General features: G+C 42.6%; 1 protein-coding gene across 2 annotated transcripts in view; it reads left to right on the forward strand.

Annotated features, from left to right (window-relative positions):
• Nucleotides 1-4369: 4369 nt before the first annotated feature.
• The window catches only part of LOC111154989 (propionyl-CoA carboxylase beta subunit), a 104478-nt gene continuing 93417 nt past the window's right edge, over nt 4370-15430 (forward strand). The window contains exons 1-5 of one of the 2 annotated variants that reach the window (XM_022514962.1): nt 4370-4571; nt 7401-7520; nt 8519-8587; nt 11278-11334; nt 12942-13055. In XM_022514962.1, coding sequence (XP_022370670.1) covers nt 4389-4571; nt 7401-7520; nt 8519-8587; nt 11278-11334; nt 12942-13055 — 543 coding nt within the window. In that variant the 5' untranslated portion in view covers nt 4370-4388. The remainder of the gene's footprint in view (nt 4572-7400; nt 7521-8518; nt 8588-11277; nt 11335-12941; nt 13056-15430) is intronic. The other variant, XM_022514963.1, reaches the window with a different exon arrangement.

Here is a 15430-nt window from a genome sequence, read left to right on the forward strand (position 1 = left end):
TTATTTGAGAGAGAGAGCGAGAGAGAGAGAGAGCACACAAGTGTGGGGGTGGTGTTAGGGAGGAGCAGATGGAGAGGGAGAAGCAGAGTCCCCACTGAGCAGGGAGCCCCAGGAGGGGCTTGATCCGAGGACTCTGAGATCATGACCCGAGCTAAAGGCAGTTGCTTAACTGACTGAGCCACTAAGGTGCCCCTTAGATATTTTATTCTTTTTTGATGCAATTATAAATGGGTTCGTTTTCTTGATTTCTGATAGTTCATTATTAGTGTATAGAAACATAGCAGATTTTTGTATATTGATTTTTATCCTGCAACTTTGCTGAGTTTATTAGTTCTAATGTTTTTCGGTGGTGTCTTTAGTGTTCCCTCTATATACTTTCATGTCATCTGCAAATAGTGACAGTTTTATTTCTTCCCAATTTGGATGCCTCTTACATATTTATTTTTTTATTGGCTACTTATTTTGGTCCATCTTGCAGATAGCAGACTGTGGGACTTCTTAGCCTCCCTCACCATATAAGTAAATTCTTGTAATAAAGCTCTTTATATAGCTACATATATCCTAATGGTTGTTTTTCTCTGGAGAACCCTGAGTAATACAGCAGGGAAGAGCAGGAAAGTGAGCCTGATGTGGTAATCACAGGAGAAAGGAGAGAAGGGTGTTATGCTGAAAGGTGGTAGCAACAGATGGCCAAAACTTGAAAGGTAGAGCAGCTCAGCAAGGGTAGAAGAATGTTCTGGAAATGTCTCTGGAAAAAGGTACAGAAGAGTTCTGCTCATTTACCACAGAGCCCAAGGAGCCAGAAAAGATGAGGATTTTCTGAGATGGTTTGGAAAATGTGTGTGGTGTGGGGAAAGCCAGGTTCCAGTTCTTAATAACAGTTTTAACTGAAATTTAGAACAGGGTTCCTATAACCCAATGTTAGCAGTCAAAGAGACACAGTCCAGACAAAATAAAGTAAATTTAATGTACTTCATTTTTTTCATTAAAAAATAAAGCATTAAGGAAAGAAGTACATCCATAATACATAAGAAGCATCTTAAATATCTTCTCTTCCCATGTGGATGGCAGCTGCTCTCCAAAATTTCCTCTCTCTCACACCCCTTACTTCCAATCACCCCAGACTTGCTGAGGTGACAAGACACCTGGGTTGCATTAAGAGTAATTGACCGAGAGCACCAGCTGTTATGAAATTAATTGCTGAATTCGTACTGAGGCCACACCTCTCATGGGCTGCGCGCCGCCAAACAAGGGGCAGGAATATTTGCCTCTAGGACTCCTTAATAGCCTTGCTGAACTTTCCTTAAAAGTGCACAGTAGTCTAAGGAGATCCCAGTCACTTTTCTTCCTTCTCTCTCTCCTTGAATGGGGTTCAGACTCTCATTGCAATCTGATAGTTCTTCCAGCCTCTCCCAGCTGCTGCCCCATTTTCTCTCACAGGTTGTTCCCCTAATTGATTTCTTGCACACTTAATTCCTCTCTTGGCAGCTGCTTCTTAGAAGATCCAGATAACACACTCTCCCAAATATGTGTGACCTCTTCCAGATTTACTCCTTCCTTCTATTTCACCCAGCTTTGCTGACAGTGATTGCTGACTGGCATAGAATGGCCAGACCAGGGAGACTCCTGTCTCAAAATGGAGACATAACTCAAGTATAGCAATCAAGCAAGGAGAAATAGGGGCAGGAAAACAGCCTGGAGCATTCTAGGATTCCAGAGGGAAGTTACTGGCTTGTTCCACCCTCCTACTAACCCACGTCCACCCATCCTAGGCTGGGTGGTAAAGAATAGCAGTAAAGGGGGGCGCCTGGGTGGCTCAGTGGGTTAAGCCGCTGCCTTCGGCTCAGGCCATGATCCCAGGGTCCTGGGATCGAGCCCCGCATCGGGCTCTCTGCTCAGCAGGGAGCCTGCTTCCTCCTCTCTTTCTGCCTGCCTCTCTGCCTGCTTGTGGTCTCTCTGTGAAATAAATAAATAAAATCTTTAAAAAAAAAAAAGAATAGCAGTAAAGGTATAGAATAAGAATATAAGAATAACAGTATAAATCTATAGGACCATATATGGGATACCCATGGTAGAGCACTGGAACAGTGAGGAGGAAGAATGAGTGGAAGGGAAAGAGCAAGTAGAGAAAGAGAACTACTTGGAGGAAACACTAAAGTTCAGTCTAATAGTTGTTTATGGATCCCTCCTGGGCTTTCTGCTAAGCACTGTTTATGGAAAGTTAAAAAAAAAAACAAACCTACCTTACTTCCCTGAGGGACTGATACTTTCCCTAACCTAGGCAGAAGGAGGATTAGAGTAGACTGCCTTGAGGAGATGATACCTGAGCAGAGCCTGGAAGGATGCACAGGTGTAGGAGAAAACCTGTTGAACCACAGGCAGTTGCCTATCTGCTAGCTCAGTTCAGTTCCACGAATACATTCTGAAGGCTTCCTATATATCGGGCCCTCTTCCAGGTGTGGGGGCCACAATGCTGAGCAAGCTGGCCACAGTCTCAGTCCTCTGGAATCTAGCTGAGAACAGAGTGGAACAATCTTACCACAGCATGAGATGTGCCACAGGATCAAACAGCAGTCTCAAGGCTCAGCCCATATGAAGCCCCAAATTCTGAACGAGGCAAAATTCTTCACACTCTAGCTCCGTTACTGCTCTGTAGTCTCATTTACCAACATTCCTCAAAATCTTGAGATACAACTGTGTGTGAATCTGAATATGCCACTTCTGGCATATAGTTAGTTACTTTTTCAGAGATACTCTCCTTGACACATCCAGCCTTGAGCAAATTCTCCCCTATGCTACCAGGCTAGTCTTTTGTCTATCTCTCTAGGTTGATGAGATTTTTTTTTTAAGATTTTATTTACTTATTTATTTGATAGAGATCACAAGTAGGCAGAGAGGCAGCAGAGAGAGAGAGGGAGAAGCAGGCTCCCCGCCAAGCAGAGCCCCATGCAGGGCTAGATTCCAAGACCCCAAGATCATGACCTGAGCCAAAGGCAGAGGCTTCAACCCACTGAGCCACCCAGGCGCCCCGGTTGATGACATTCTTAAAGCAGTGACCCAAACGCAGGTCCAACAACATCTACCACGGAGTCAGGTGGGCTTTGTCCAGCCACATGACTTAAGGCTTTGGATCCTCAGCTTCCCTGTAAATCCAGGTGAATAACTACTACTCAAGGAAATGTAATAAACACTGGTGGTTAGTTCTTGGCTTATAGTAAGTGCTCAAAAATATTTGCTGAATTGAATTGCATTAAAATTTAAGCCCCAGGCCTGAATTTGGACTTTATGAAGGCTCTGGCTATGTGAGCCGGAGCTTGGAGGGGTTAATGACCAATTTTAGCAGTTTTCTCTGTGGCTAAGAATGCAAGATATACACCTTGTTCTCTGCCTTGAAGACCTGCTTGTTAGCTGGGGAAACAGATGGACAACCTCCCAAGAGTTCAGTTCTGAATTCCTAAAGCAGTGGTTCTCAAACTCTAGCAAGCATGAAAATCACCTAGAGGTCATCTGTTGAAACAGATTGCTGGCTACAGCCCGAGTTTAATTCAGTAGGTCCGGGGTGGAGTATGAGAATTTGAAAGTCTTCATTTCCCGCTTGCTCTCAGGTGATAGTCAAACTGCTGCGCCCACGCCCACACTTCCAGAACTACCCACTAGAGATTAGGAGCCCTGTGTTCAACACGCAACACAGAGTGGGTCTCTGTATCCTGGCCCCACTACATCTTTAGTCTCCGCTCTTGATCAAATCACTCTACCTCGGGGCGCCTGGGTGGCTCAGTGGATTAAAGCCCCTGCTTTCGGCTCAGGTCATGATCCCGGAGTCCTGGGATCGAGCCCCACATTGGGCTATCTGATCAACAGGGAGCCTGCTTCCCTTCCTCTCTCTCTGCCCGCCTCTGTGCCTACCTGTGATCTCTCTGTCAAATAAATAAATAAAATCTTAAAAAAAAAATCACTCTACCTCTCTGTGCTTCATTTGTCTCATCTGTGAAATCGATAATAAGGTAATGCAAGTGAGTGCTTAAAGCCACACTTGGCACAGTGTTTTTTTTAATAAATGGCTATCTGCTATTATCTATTCATTTTCTGGAGGTAGTGGGACGACCAAACTAGAGGTCTAGGTAGAGAAGAAGAAGAACCAAGACCCTCTTCCGTGCAGCAAGGAAAGCACAAGAGCTGAGGACTAGTATTATCCTCCTTAGAGTAATGCTCTAGTGGGGTCTGGGGTCTCAAAAGCTCCGCCTTTTCTCCTCAGGGTGCCCTGACGTCCAACCCACAGGTTCTTTACGTCCCATAGACGCTGCGCAGGCGCAGAATCCTCTGGGCCCACGCTTGACGCACATGCGTACTCAGACGCACAAGGTTGGGGGCTGGCCGGCAGAGCAGAAATGGCGGTGGCAATACGCGTGTTGGCGGCTGGAGCAAGCCGCAGCGTTGTGGTGAGCAGTCTCCGGCTCGCAGTCCGCAACCTGTGTAGCCAGCCTATCTCCGTTAACGAACGCATCGAGAAAAAGCGCAAGGCCGCATTGGTGGGAGGAGGCCAGCGCCGCGTAGATGCGCAGCATAAGCGAGTGAGTCCAGCGGCGGTCGGGCCATCCCCTCGGCGTTCGCGACCTATCACAGCGTGCCGAGCTCGCGACGCCCCAGTCCTTTCAGCCAATCAGCGCCATGCTGGGGAGGGGCGGGGTCGAGAAGGTTCACCTTAAGTACCTGTTGCCTTTCACCAAATTGCAGGTAAAACGAGGATAAGCACCACTGTGCTTTACTACTCTCCACTTTGCTTCTGGATATTTAGAGGGAGCTGGCCGGTTCCCAGCTGGCTCACCGCTTAACATCTGTAGGCTTTTGGACTAGTTACTTAATCACTAGGAGTCAGTTTATTTTAAGAAGAAGATAGTAGTACTTATCTCTTCACAATCTTATTGGTATAGCTACGGAAGCGATGATAGGCACTTAGGGAAAAAAAAAAATCTGTTTATTCTCCTGCCCCGTGAAAGCGTGGTAAGTTCTGCCTCCCTTATGGAAGCAGGAAAATCGGAACATATGGCAGGGGAATTAACGTGGGCAAAATCTCACAGTAATCTGGGGCGGGGTGTGCACGGGGAGCTTGTGGAACTTCTGACCCCACAATGCTGGCAGAACGCCTTTAAGGTCTTAGCATGCATCGACATGCTGGGTAGGAAAGGTACCTGTCGGAGGCAGGGAGATTTTTGAGGTGAGACAGCTGACCTTCAGAGATACGCTGTGTGGACCATTTAGCAGCAGGAGAAACTGAGGCCCAGATCAGTGACCTGGGACTTGAAACTAAGCTCACGCAGTGCATCACTGACACGTGTGTGAATCTGGACTGATGTGCTGAATGAGTTAAATCACCAATCTGGAAGATAGAGAAGTGAAATTCTTAGAGGTGAAGGTCATTGAGGCACAACTGTCAAGTGTGGGGGTGGTGAGTGGTGTGGAACGCTGGGATCTTTAGTGAGGAGATTTGAACTAGCTCTTTATTGAAGTCTAAACTGGATGCTGATTGATTGATTGATATTTTTAGATTTTATTTATTTATTTGACAGAGAAAGAGAGTGAGAGAATACAAGCAGGGGGAATGGCAGGGAGAGGGAGAAGCAGACTCCTCGCTGATCAGAGAGCCCAGTGCAGTGCTTGATCCCAGGACTCCAGCAGATGCTTAACTGAGCCACTCAGATGCCCCTTGAGTGTTGATTTAAGTGTTATAAATTCTGATTTGACAAAAACATGAAGGTGACTGTTCCTTTTTGACAAGTTACTTAATCCCTAGGAGTCAGTTTATTCTAAAGAGAAGATAGTAATAATTTCTGACCCTTGGGAGTGAGATGTAAATTTGGTTGAGTGTGGGTCCATCTGGGTAGTGCAGTCCTTAAGCCTCAGACTCTTGGTTTTGGCTCAGGTCGTGATCTTCAGTGGTGGGATCAAGTCCCAAGTTGGGCTCCAGGCTCAGCAGCGAGTCTGCCTGGGACTCGCTCTCTCTCTCCCTCTGTCCCTCCCCCCGCACCATCCCATGTGCACTCTCTCTCTCAAATAAATAAACCTTAAAAAAATTTGGCTGAGTATGTGGTGCCAGGAGTGCTTTCCCTCCCTCCCCTGGGGTGGCTCTGTCTCGATTGAAGGAACCTTTACATCATCCTTTGGAAGGCCTTTCAGTGCTCCTGTGCACTCTTTCTGTTGGGACCCATTGCTGACTTCCTCTCTGGAACATCACCCCACTTCTTCCTGAGTAGACTCTACTGGGCTTAGATGCAGGCTCAAGAAGCAATTTTTCTTTTGCTAGAGCTGACTTAGTCAGGAGGCTGACTTGATTTAAATCCCTTTCTCCACCCATTTTTAAACAAATTTTTGGACTATTTCCATAGGACAGATTCCCAGAAATGGAATTACTGGGTCAAAAGATAGAAATATTTTTAACACTCTAATATATGTTGCCAAATTGCTTTCTGGAAAACTTAATTCTACTTTACACAATAGTGTATATGATGGCCTGTTTGTTTTAGACAGACCTCACTGGTTTTGGCTACTTTCTTATGGGGCAAAAAAAAAAAAAGCCAGTTTGAGGTGTTTTTTTTCCCCAGGGTGGAGGGAGGTTGGAATACAGTGGGTCTGGCTGTTTGGCTTGCTCTGAGTAAGGGCTTGAGAGTCCAAGCAACAGAGGCTGTTGATAAGTTGAAGGTTCCAACCTCACCCCCTGCAAGCAGCATTTTTTTTTTTTTTTTAACTCTTCTCAAGTGAGCTCTTTACTGCTCTCTGTCCCACTCCTTTTCTTCTCAGATATTACCTCTGTGGGGTTGTCTCAGTATCATAGTGTCACTGTCAGGTGTGGGATCCCTAAGCAGAGCCCCTAATGTAGGATAGTGAGAGGAGCCCATGGAGGAGGCAGGAGAAGAACCAGGAAGTAGTCCCAGAAGTGTCCTTGGGGTTGACCACTAGTGAGGTGAGTTTGTGTGGAGTTCCCTAGAAGAAGCTTGTGAATCTGGGTATGTGGCCTCAGACCCTTCACTATGCCTACTTTAGTTTTCCACCTCCTCCATTCTTCTTTTTATTCCATTATTACTCCTTAAGTCTCCAGTAAATGTTTGTGGAACTAGTATCTTGTTCCACGGTCAGGATCTCCTTACCCCCACTTCTCTTCACCTTTTCCTCCTCCCATTTCCTTATTTGCCTTCCCCAGTTGGCTCCTGAAGCACCCTGTCTGCCCTATGTCCTTATTGGCTGACATCTCCTTGTCATACCTGTGTTTTGGGCGGGTTGATGGAATAGAGGCTTTCATGAGAGGTGAAGGGGTGAACCCTGTCTTCCTGGCCTTCTCATGAATGCTCCTTGCTTACTGACTTTGCCTATGGTGACCCCACTAAATGGTTTTTGTTGCGTTGTAGGGAAAGCTAACTGCCAGAGAGCGGATCAGTGTTTTGCTGGACCCTGGAAGTTTTGTTGAGAGCGACATGTTTGTGGAACACAGATGTGCAGATTTTGGAATGGCTGCTGAGAAGAATAAGGTATCTTTTCACATGGTGGTGTGAGCCACTAAGTTGCACTTTCTAGCTGTGGCCGTGCTGGCCACTAGACTAATGAAGACCTTTTGGAACTCAAAAGTACATTTAAGAATTTTCAGGTTTGGGGCCTGAAGTTGCAGAAGTGCCTCTGGAGAAGTAGTATTGGGCCTCCAGGTTGCCCTACTTAACCTTTGTCTGCAGATGAAGGAATGTGAGTGGGACTGCTCATACCTTGGGCAGTGTGACTCTGGCCCAGTTTCCAGGGCTCTGGTTGTGAGTTCAGAGATCTCACAAATATGGATTGACAAACTTGGAAGGAAAGATGAGAATGTCTTTTAGTTGTGTTCTAGTTTGTCTAGGCAGCAGAGACCCCTAAAGCAGGACCATTTGCCTGTTTTGACATTCTAAGTTTATGGAGCTTTTGAGGTCAGAGTCCCCAATACTTTTTTTTTTTTTAATTGGGTGTTCTCCATGGGTATGCGGAATTCTTTGGACTCACTTTTGATCAGTTTTCCTTGGGTCTGCATATATGCTGTTAGTGACCAAAGATTTGTGAACTTGGCACCAAATCAGCTGGCTCCATTTGAGTCATTATGGGCCACATAGTATTCCAGGATTCCAAGCAAAATGATGGGTTTGCCTTAAGGTTTGGGGGTGGGCTCTGTGGCTTTGTAGACTTGCCATGTGTCATTCTATGCCCTTCTCCTTCCCGTGGCATTTGGTAGTGGCAGCTCTAGGGAGTTTTGATTATTTTGCTTTTAGGAAGGAAGATGAGATCTAACTATAGTGCCCTTCACTTCTATTGACGAAGCAGTAGCCTAGGGCTTGCTGTAGCAGAGCTGAGCAGGGGAAGAGGAGAGTCCATCATGTTCCTGATTCATACTGAATTTCAAGAAATTTAGGGTGCGCATTTGTTTTGGGCTTTTTTGGTCTTTCATTGCCAAATTCACTAAAAGACATATTTGGGTTTTTTAACTTTTATTTTTCTATTTTTCTGATAGTTTCCTGGAGACAGTGTGGTCACTGGACGGGGCCGAATCAATGGAAGATTGACTTATGTCTTCAGTCAGGTATTTAATAACTCCAATAGGCTGTGCATTCCTGGAGGGCAGAGCCAGGAGCAAAAGACATGACAAGAGAGCAGTTTTGGGGAATAAAAACTTGCTTGTAGTGGGGCAGATGAGGGATTTACTTTCTGTGCATATGTCGAGAGTTTTATACTATAGTATGTGTTTTTTCTTAGGGAGAAAGAATCAATAGTCTTGAGTGATGATCACAGGGAATTAATCATGTAAAAAGTTCCAGGCCAGGAGTTTAATCCAAGTGAGTGAGATTCCTTTTGGCAGGTTGGGTGTATGCCTGGAGGGCATCCATGTTCTGGGCATTATGTTGACTGAGAGAGTGCTGTGAATACAGCCTGGGTGGAAGGCACTAGACTCCATGAACCATAGGTTTTGGGCTTTCCTGAAAGTATTAGAACAAATTTTCTTAAGCTGCATAAAGACAGATAAAGTGTCTTCACATTGAGACCGTAGAAGAATATAGTATAGGAGGCAGAATAATGGTCCCTCAAAATGTCCAACTTCTAATTCCTGAATTTATGAATGTTACCTTACATGGCAAAGGGGAATTAAGCTGCAGATGGAATTAGTGTTGCTAATTAGCTAACCTTAAAATAAAGAAGCCTGGGTTACCCAGGTGGGCACAATATAATCACAGGGTCCTTAAAAGAAGGAGAGGCAGAAGCAAAGTTCCAAATGGTATGTTGTGAGAAGGGCCTGCCACTGCTGGCTAAGAAGATGGAGGATGGGAGTCATGAATGAAGGAATGCAAACGGTCTCTAGAACCTGGAAAAAGCAGGAAAAATGATTCAATCTTGGACCTTCCAGAAAGGCGCCTAACCATGCTAATCTTGAGTATAGCTCAGTGAGGCCCACGTAGGACTTCTAAATTACAGAACTGTGGGAGAATAGATTTGCGTTGCTTTAAGCCACTGAATTTGTGGTAATTGTTAGAGCAGCTAATAGTAAACTAACACTATACTATTCTGGGTTTGATTACTTCCTCTCCCCATCCCCCCACCAGAGGTGGAAATATGCATATAATTCTAAGTGTTTAGTTCCTTTTTATAGATCTAAAATTATAAAGCTTGTTTATGGGTTTAATAGTAAAATAACTATGTTTGGGTAATTTTGAATGTATTGTACTTAGACAATACTCATTTACTTAATGAATTCCCTTTGAAATGTTTTAAAACTGTGTTACAGATGGGTCTACCAAATGCTTAACTAGAGGAAATGATTTCTCCTTTTTGTAATTTATGAGAGCTAGGCAAAAACTTGTATAGAAGGAAGCATTAATCAGATAGCCAGAACACAGAAAGTTACTGTGCTTTCTGGGTTCAACCTTCTAACTACTGAGCAGATACAAAAATTCACTGAATTGATACTTTTTATCAGCCCATGGGGTAGGGTTGGGTAGGGATGGAGGGGAGGGGAGAGGGAAAAAACTGAGCCAGAGTTTCTGTCCTGAAGATGCTAATCATTTTGTATATAGAATGGGGCAGGACAGGAGGGTCTTCAGTAGAGATAGAGTGAGAGAGATTCTGTGCAAGTGCTGTGGGCTGAGGACAAGGGATGATCGCATTCAGGCTTGAGGGATGTTTTACGGAAAAAGGCATTTGAAACAGGTTCTGAAGGATACTGAGGGTGCGGCGTGATTAGCCAGCTTTTCTGTAGTGATCAGCAAAATGTTACTATCTGCAGTTGCTTTTTGTGGGGAACTTCTTTTCCAGAGAAGCAGCCTCAGTCTCTTGTTTGATAATTGGCCATAGGTATGTTCTGGGGAGACAAGTAGGGGGAAAGGAGAGCCCAGTGCTGGCTCATCATTCAGTGTACAGGTTCCTGATCTCATGTGTTTTTAGCCTCACTTTCGTGTTCTTTTGCTGCTGGTGATTGTGAATCCAGAGCCCCTCTGATGAAGTTGCTTTAGAGAATAAACCTTTCCTCTTCTCAAAATGAAGGAGAGGCCCTGTGGGGCCCAACTGCTCCCCACAGAGACTTTGTATCAGTCTGTTTTCACCCCTCCTCACCCCCACTTTCCATGGTTCCTGCATTGTCCCCTCCTTGTGGTTACTGCCCCTGCAGTGTATAGGCTTCCGTTTGTTCCCTCTAAGTCAGATATTCTTCTTGTGCTTTCCTTTCCCCTCGAGTTTGTTCATTCTCTCCTCTGTGGATATTGCTTCTTCCTTTTTTGTCCTCGTGGGCTGAATCTCTTTTTAATTCTCTGCTGTCTTTTTGAGATGGTTTTAGGAAGGAGGTCCTTCCTACTTCAAAAAGCCCTTTACATCAGAAGCTAATGAAACTCCATAAGCCAGAGGAAGCAGTGAAGGCTCTGATTGACTTTTTTCATCTCCCTCATCAAAATGACTGATACTTTCTAGTAATAGAAATGCCTCACTGTTTGATATCTCTAGAATCTGATTTTTCAGGTTAATTCTGCATGAAAAGTTTTCCATAGAGCTATGACTCATTTTTATAGAGCAAGTCTTTTGCTCCCAACAATACATGAACTCCCTTTAAAGATACAAATTATTTCATAGAATAGTGAATGAAAGAAGACTACTCCTAATTTTTTGAATGTCTAAAAATCCCTCAAAAACTTTTGGCTAAGAGTTTTTCATTTCTTTCTCCTCCTTGTGGCTCTTTGTCCCTGGCTAGTCACTATATTTTAGTTGTTGATTTAATTGTTTTCTTTTTAGGATTTTACAGTTTTTGGAGGTAGTCTGTCTGGGGTGCATGCCCAGAAGATCTGCAAAGTAAGTATTTAGTATTGAAAACCAGTACTTTCATCAGTCAATTGGTATATATTGAGTATTGGGGTGCAGAACTATATGTGGGGTGGGTGCTGACCCAAAGTTCCCTTCAGTCAGGAGTTTATAACATTTTTTTTTTTTTTTTTTTTGTATCATGGATCCCTTTGGCAGGCTGGTAATTATTTGCATGCATAAAATATGTAGGATTACAAAGAATTAAAAATATTTTAAAAAATCACATTTGTAATATATGTGTTTTCTAATTCCTCAAGTAACGAAATTTAGTTGTGGATCCAAACTGCTATAATTTCACAGTATGAGTATGAATAAATTTCACAGTATGAATAAATGTCCTATTTCAAAATATCTGCAACAACCTGAATGTGCCATAAAAATATCCATGGCTTCTATTAATGACAAAGTCACAGGTATTTCTAATACTTTATTAGTATTTTTTTTCACTTTTGTTCATTATTAAAGGAAATGCTAAAGATCAACCAGAGTTAATAAAGATAAAGATGTAAATTTTTTCTCATCCAAGGCATGGATGAAATCTGTTTATAGACTGCTTGGGGTTCGGAAGAGTCCAGGTAAAGAGCCCGTGGTCTAGGTGGAGAGTCCAGGTACTAAAAGATAAAGAGCAGTACAAGGATTGTTTACATGATGGTATTTTAAAAATACTGCTAGTGATGAGATGCTCTGGAGATGAATAAAAATATAGATTATATTTGGAGAACTTTGAAATTAAAGGTAGTGTTGACTGTTAGTAGCTGGTGAGCGCTTCCCTGTGTAATGAAAAACCTGGATTCTAGACATGGTCTTGTCATATGTTTCTGAAACCTTGGACCAATCCCTTAACTTTTAAACCTCCCCGATTTTTCTTTTTACTACCTCTGTTATCATGGTTAAATGAATAATATGGAAGTGAAAGTGCTTTGTGAACTGTCAAGAGCTATTAGGAATGTTACTTATTAGGCTCTCAACTACTGACCCACAATGAAAATATGGCTTATTACAAGTAAAAGCAGGCCTGGTCCTGGCCTCTGGTTAACAGATGGATCTACATGTACTTCACGAAAATAAACTTTGCTATTGTGTCTACTGTTAGTTCTTTCAAAAGAGTAATGGGGTCAGGGATGGAGTGGTGGTGGCAGTGGTGGTGGCGGAAGGGCCTGGCTGACTCAGTCAGTGGAGCATGTGATTCTTGATCTCAGGGTCATGTGTTCAAGCCCTATGTTGGGCATGGAGCCTACTTAAAATAAATGAATGAATAAATAAATAAATAAATAACTGGGAACATAACTGGCTACTGGAAAATATTACAGCTAGGCCTGAGGCTCTAGAAATGGTTGTTAGGAACAGTCTTTGCCCCTGCTGCTGGGAAGTGCTTTGGCTCTGGGATGCCTGAGGGGCTTAATCTGCCCTTAAAATTTTGGTTCTTTGTTTTCCAAGAAGGTACCCAATAATCCTGGGGAAGAAAGCCAGTGTAAATGACTCCTGTCTTGAAAAGTGTGCTTAGAACATTTTCCAGAAAACACCATGGTGCTTTATAAATTCTGTTTTTGTTAACAGGATCAGTTGTCTCATAAAAGACTTCTTTGCTGTTTCAGATCATGGACCAGGCCATGACAGTGGGGGCTCCAGTGATTGGACTGAATGACTCTGGGGGAGCACGGATCCAAGAGGGAGTAGAGTCTTTGGCTGGCTATGCAGACATCTTTCTGGTGAGAAACCTGTTAACCGAGTATAGAGAGTAAAATAGTACAAGGCTCAGTTTTCAAAGCTGTGTCCTGGTCAGAGCTTCCTTATCCCTATTGTTCTCTGCCCTGTGTCTGTTCTGTGGCTTCTTCCTGTGTCACTGGGGAAGGCATGGAAGGTGGACAAAAAGCAAGAGAGTAGGTGGAGTGGGTTTTCTTTTTTTGTCACAGAGAGCCACTCTTAGGGGAAAACTAAATTAAAGATCACTTGTAAGGGAAATATACCTGATTATTTTTTTCAAAAGCAAAGGACATGGAATTATAAAAGATTAAAAATGAATTGATATGATGCTAGAAATAGGAATTTTTAAAAATACGCAGTGCTTTTTCCTTTGGTTAAAACACAAGATCATTGTATGAAGTTCAAGTTGTAGTACAAAGAAGAAAAATTAGCCAAATCCCACCATTCAGAAACATTCAGTGAACATCGAATTCAGATTTCTTTCTGCTTACTTACTAAAATTACAGAGAAAGAAATGAAAAACACAAAAGTAAATTAAATGTGTCATTTGAAGTAGGAAGTATATTATAGGAGAGTAAGGGAGATTGGGGTGAGGGAGAGAGATACTGCAAGATGGAAACTTGAGAAAAGGGACAGATCTACATTTCTAGAGAGGGGAGGAAAAAGGGAGAAGGCAGGAAAGCAACAGGCAGACATTGTTTCTAATCAGGCCAGCTGTTGTTGTCATCCCCTGGGCTGCAGGCTTATGAACATTCTGTCCCTGTCTACTGCCCTTTAGGTTCCATGAGAAAAACGTCTATTTATTTTGTGTAAGATGCTCTGCTAGTCGTGGAAGTACTTATGTGGAAGTACTTATGTTCATTGAGGAGCCACTTTGTAGATCTTAAATCTACTTTTTAATCTTTAATCTTGAGCTCCAGGCATAACCCACTGGGGAGAATTAGCTCTTTGGGTGGCATGGTCAGATGATTTAGGCCTGGAAGGTCTCCTCTGGCTCTTAGCTTGAAATCGTGCCTATATTGAAAATGAAGGAAAGGAAGCGTGGCCCTAAGAGAAGTGGCAATAAATCACCACATTTTAGAGCTTGTCAGTGTTTTAGGATATCTCCTACTCTAACCCGTCTTCATGAGTACAGGCTGCAGGAGTTGGGTTTTATTTTCTTTTCAGGAGATAGGCTTCAGTGATGTTAATTATTTGCTGGGGTGCCTGGGTGGTTCAGTCAGTTAAGTGTCCGACTCTTGATCTCCAGTTCAGATCTTGATCTCAGGCTCGTGAGTTCAACCCCTGTGTTGGGCTCAGAGCCTACTTAAAAAAAAAAAAAAAAAAAAATTATTAATGCTGCTTGTTACTTGTACATCTCCAGCCACTTCCTTCTGCCTGTACTGTTAATTTAACTTTTTTTTCTAACTTTATTTTGATAGAATTTCAAACTTTATATAAAGATGGCAAAAATAGTACAAGGAACTCCCATATGTCCTTTACCCAGATTCGTCACTTGTTTACATTTTGCCCATTTGCTCTATCATTTCTCTCCATATGTATGTAGTTGCAGGTTATATTTATCTGAAACACTTGAGAATAAATTGGATGTTGTACCTCCTTTAGTTCTTAAATCCTTCATCATGTGTTTCCTAAGAACAAGGATATTCTGTAATAAAGTGAGTACAATAATAGAAATCAGGAAATTTAACATTGATTTACCGATATTATTCTTATCTATGGTACTTACTCAGATTTCATCAAACAATCCTAAATAAAGCCTGCTATAGCTGTTCCCCTACTCCCTTATGCCCCATCTAATCCATGATTAAGTACTGTCTGTAATTATTTTATCTCTTTAATTTGGAGCAGTTTCTCAGTTTTTCTTTGTCATCCATGACCTTGACATTTTGGGGAACAGCTTTAAAAGAGGTATAATTTACAAACCATAAAAATCCATCCATTGTAAGCATGTAATTCAGTGACTTTTTAAAAAAATTCTAGTAAAATTAACAATGTGTTTCGGTATACAATATAGTGATTTAACAATTCTATACATTATTCAGTGCTCTCATGGTAAGTGAACTCTTAATCTTCACCTATTTCACCCATCTCCCCACTCACCTTTCCTCTGGTAACCATCGGTTCTGTATAATCAAGAGTCTGTTTTTTGTTTGTCTCTTTTTTTCCTTTGTTTGTTTGGTTTCTTAAGTTCCACATATAAGTGAAATCCTATGGTATTTGTCTTTGACTTATTTCACTTAGCATTATACTTTAGCTCCCTCCATATTGTTGCAAATGGTAAGATTTTATTATTTTTTATGGCCAAGTAATAATCCATTATTTATAGATGCATGCATGTGTATGTGATATATATGTGTGTATGTGTATGTAGAGACAT

The sequence above is a fragment of the Enhydra lutris genome, unplaced genomic scaffold (genome assembly GCF_002288905.1).
Source record: "Enhydra lutris kenyoni isolate GAN:26980312 unplaced genomic scaffold, ASM228890v2 scaffoldscaffold39, whole genome shotgun sequence".
Classification (NCBI taxonomy): Eukaryota; Metazoa; Chordata; class Mammalia; order Carnivora; family Mustelidae; genus Enhydra; species Enhydra lutris.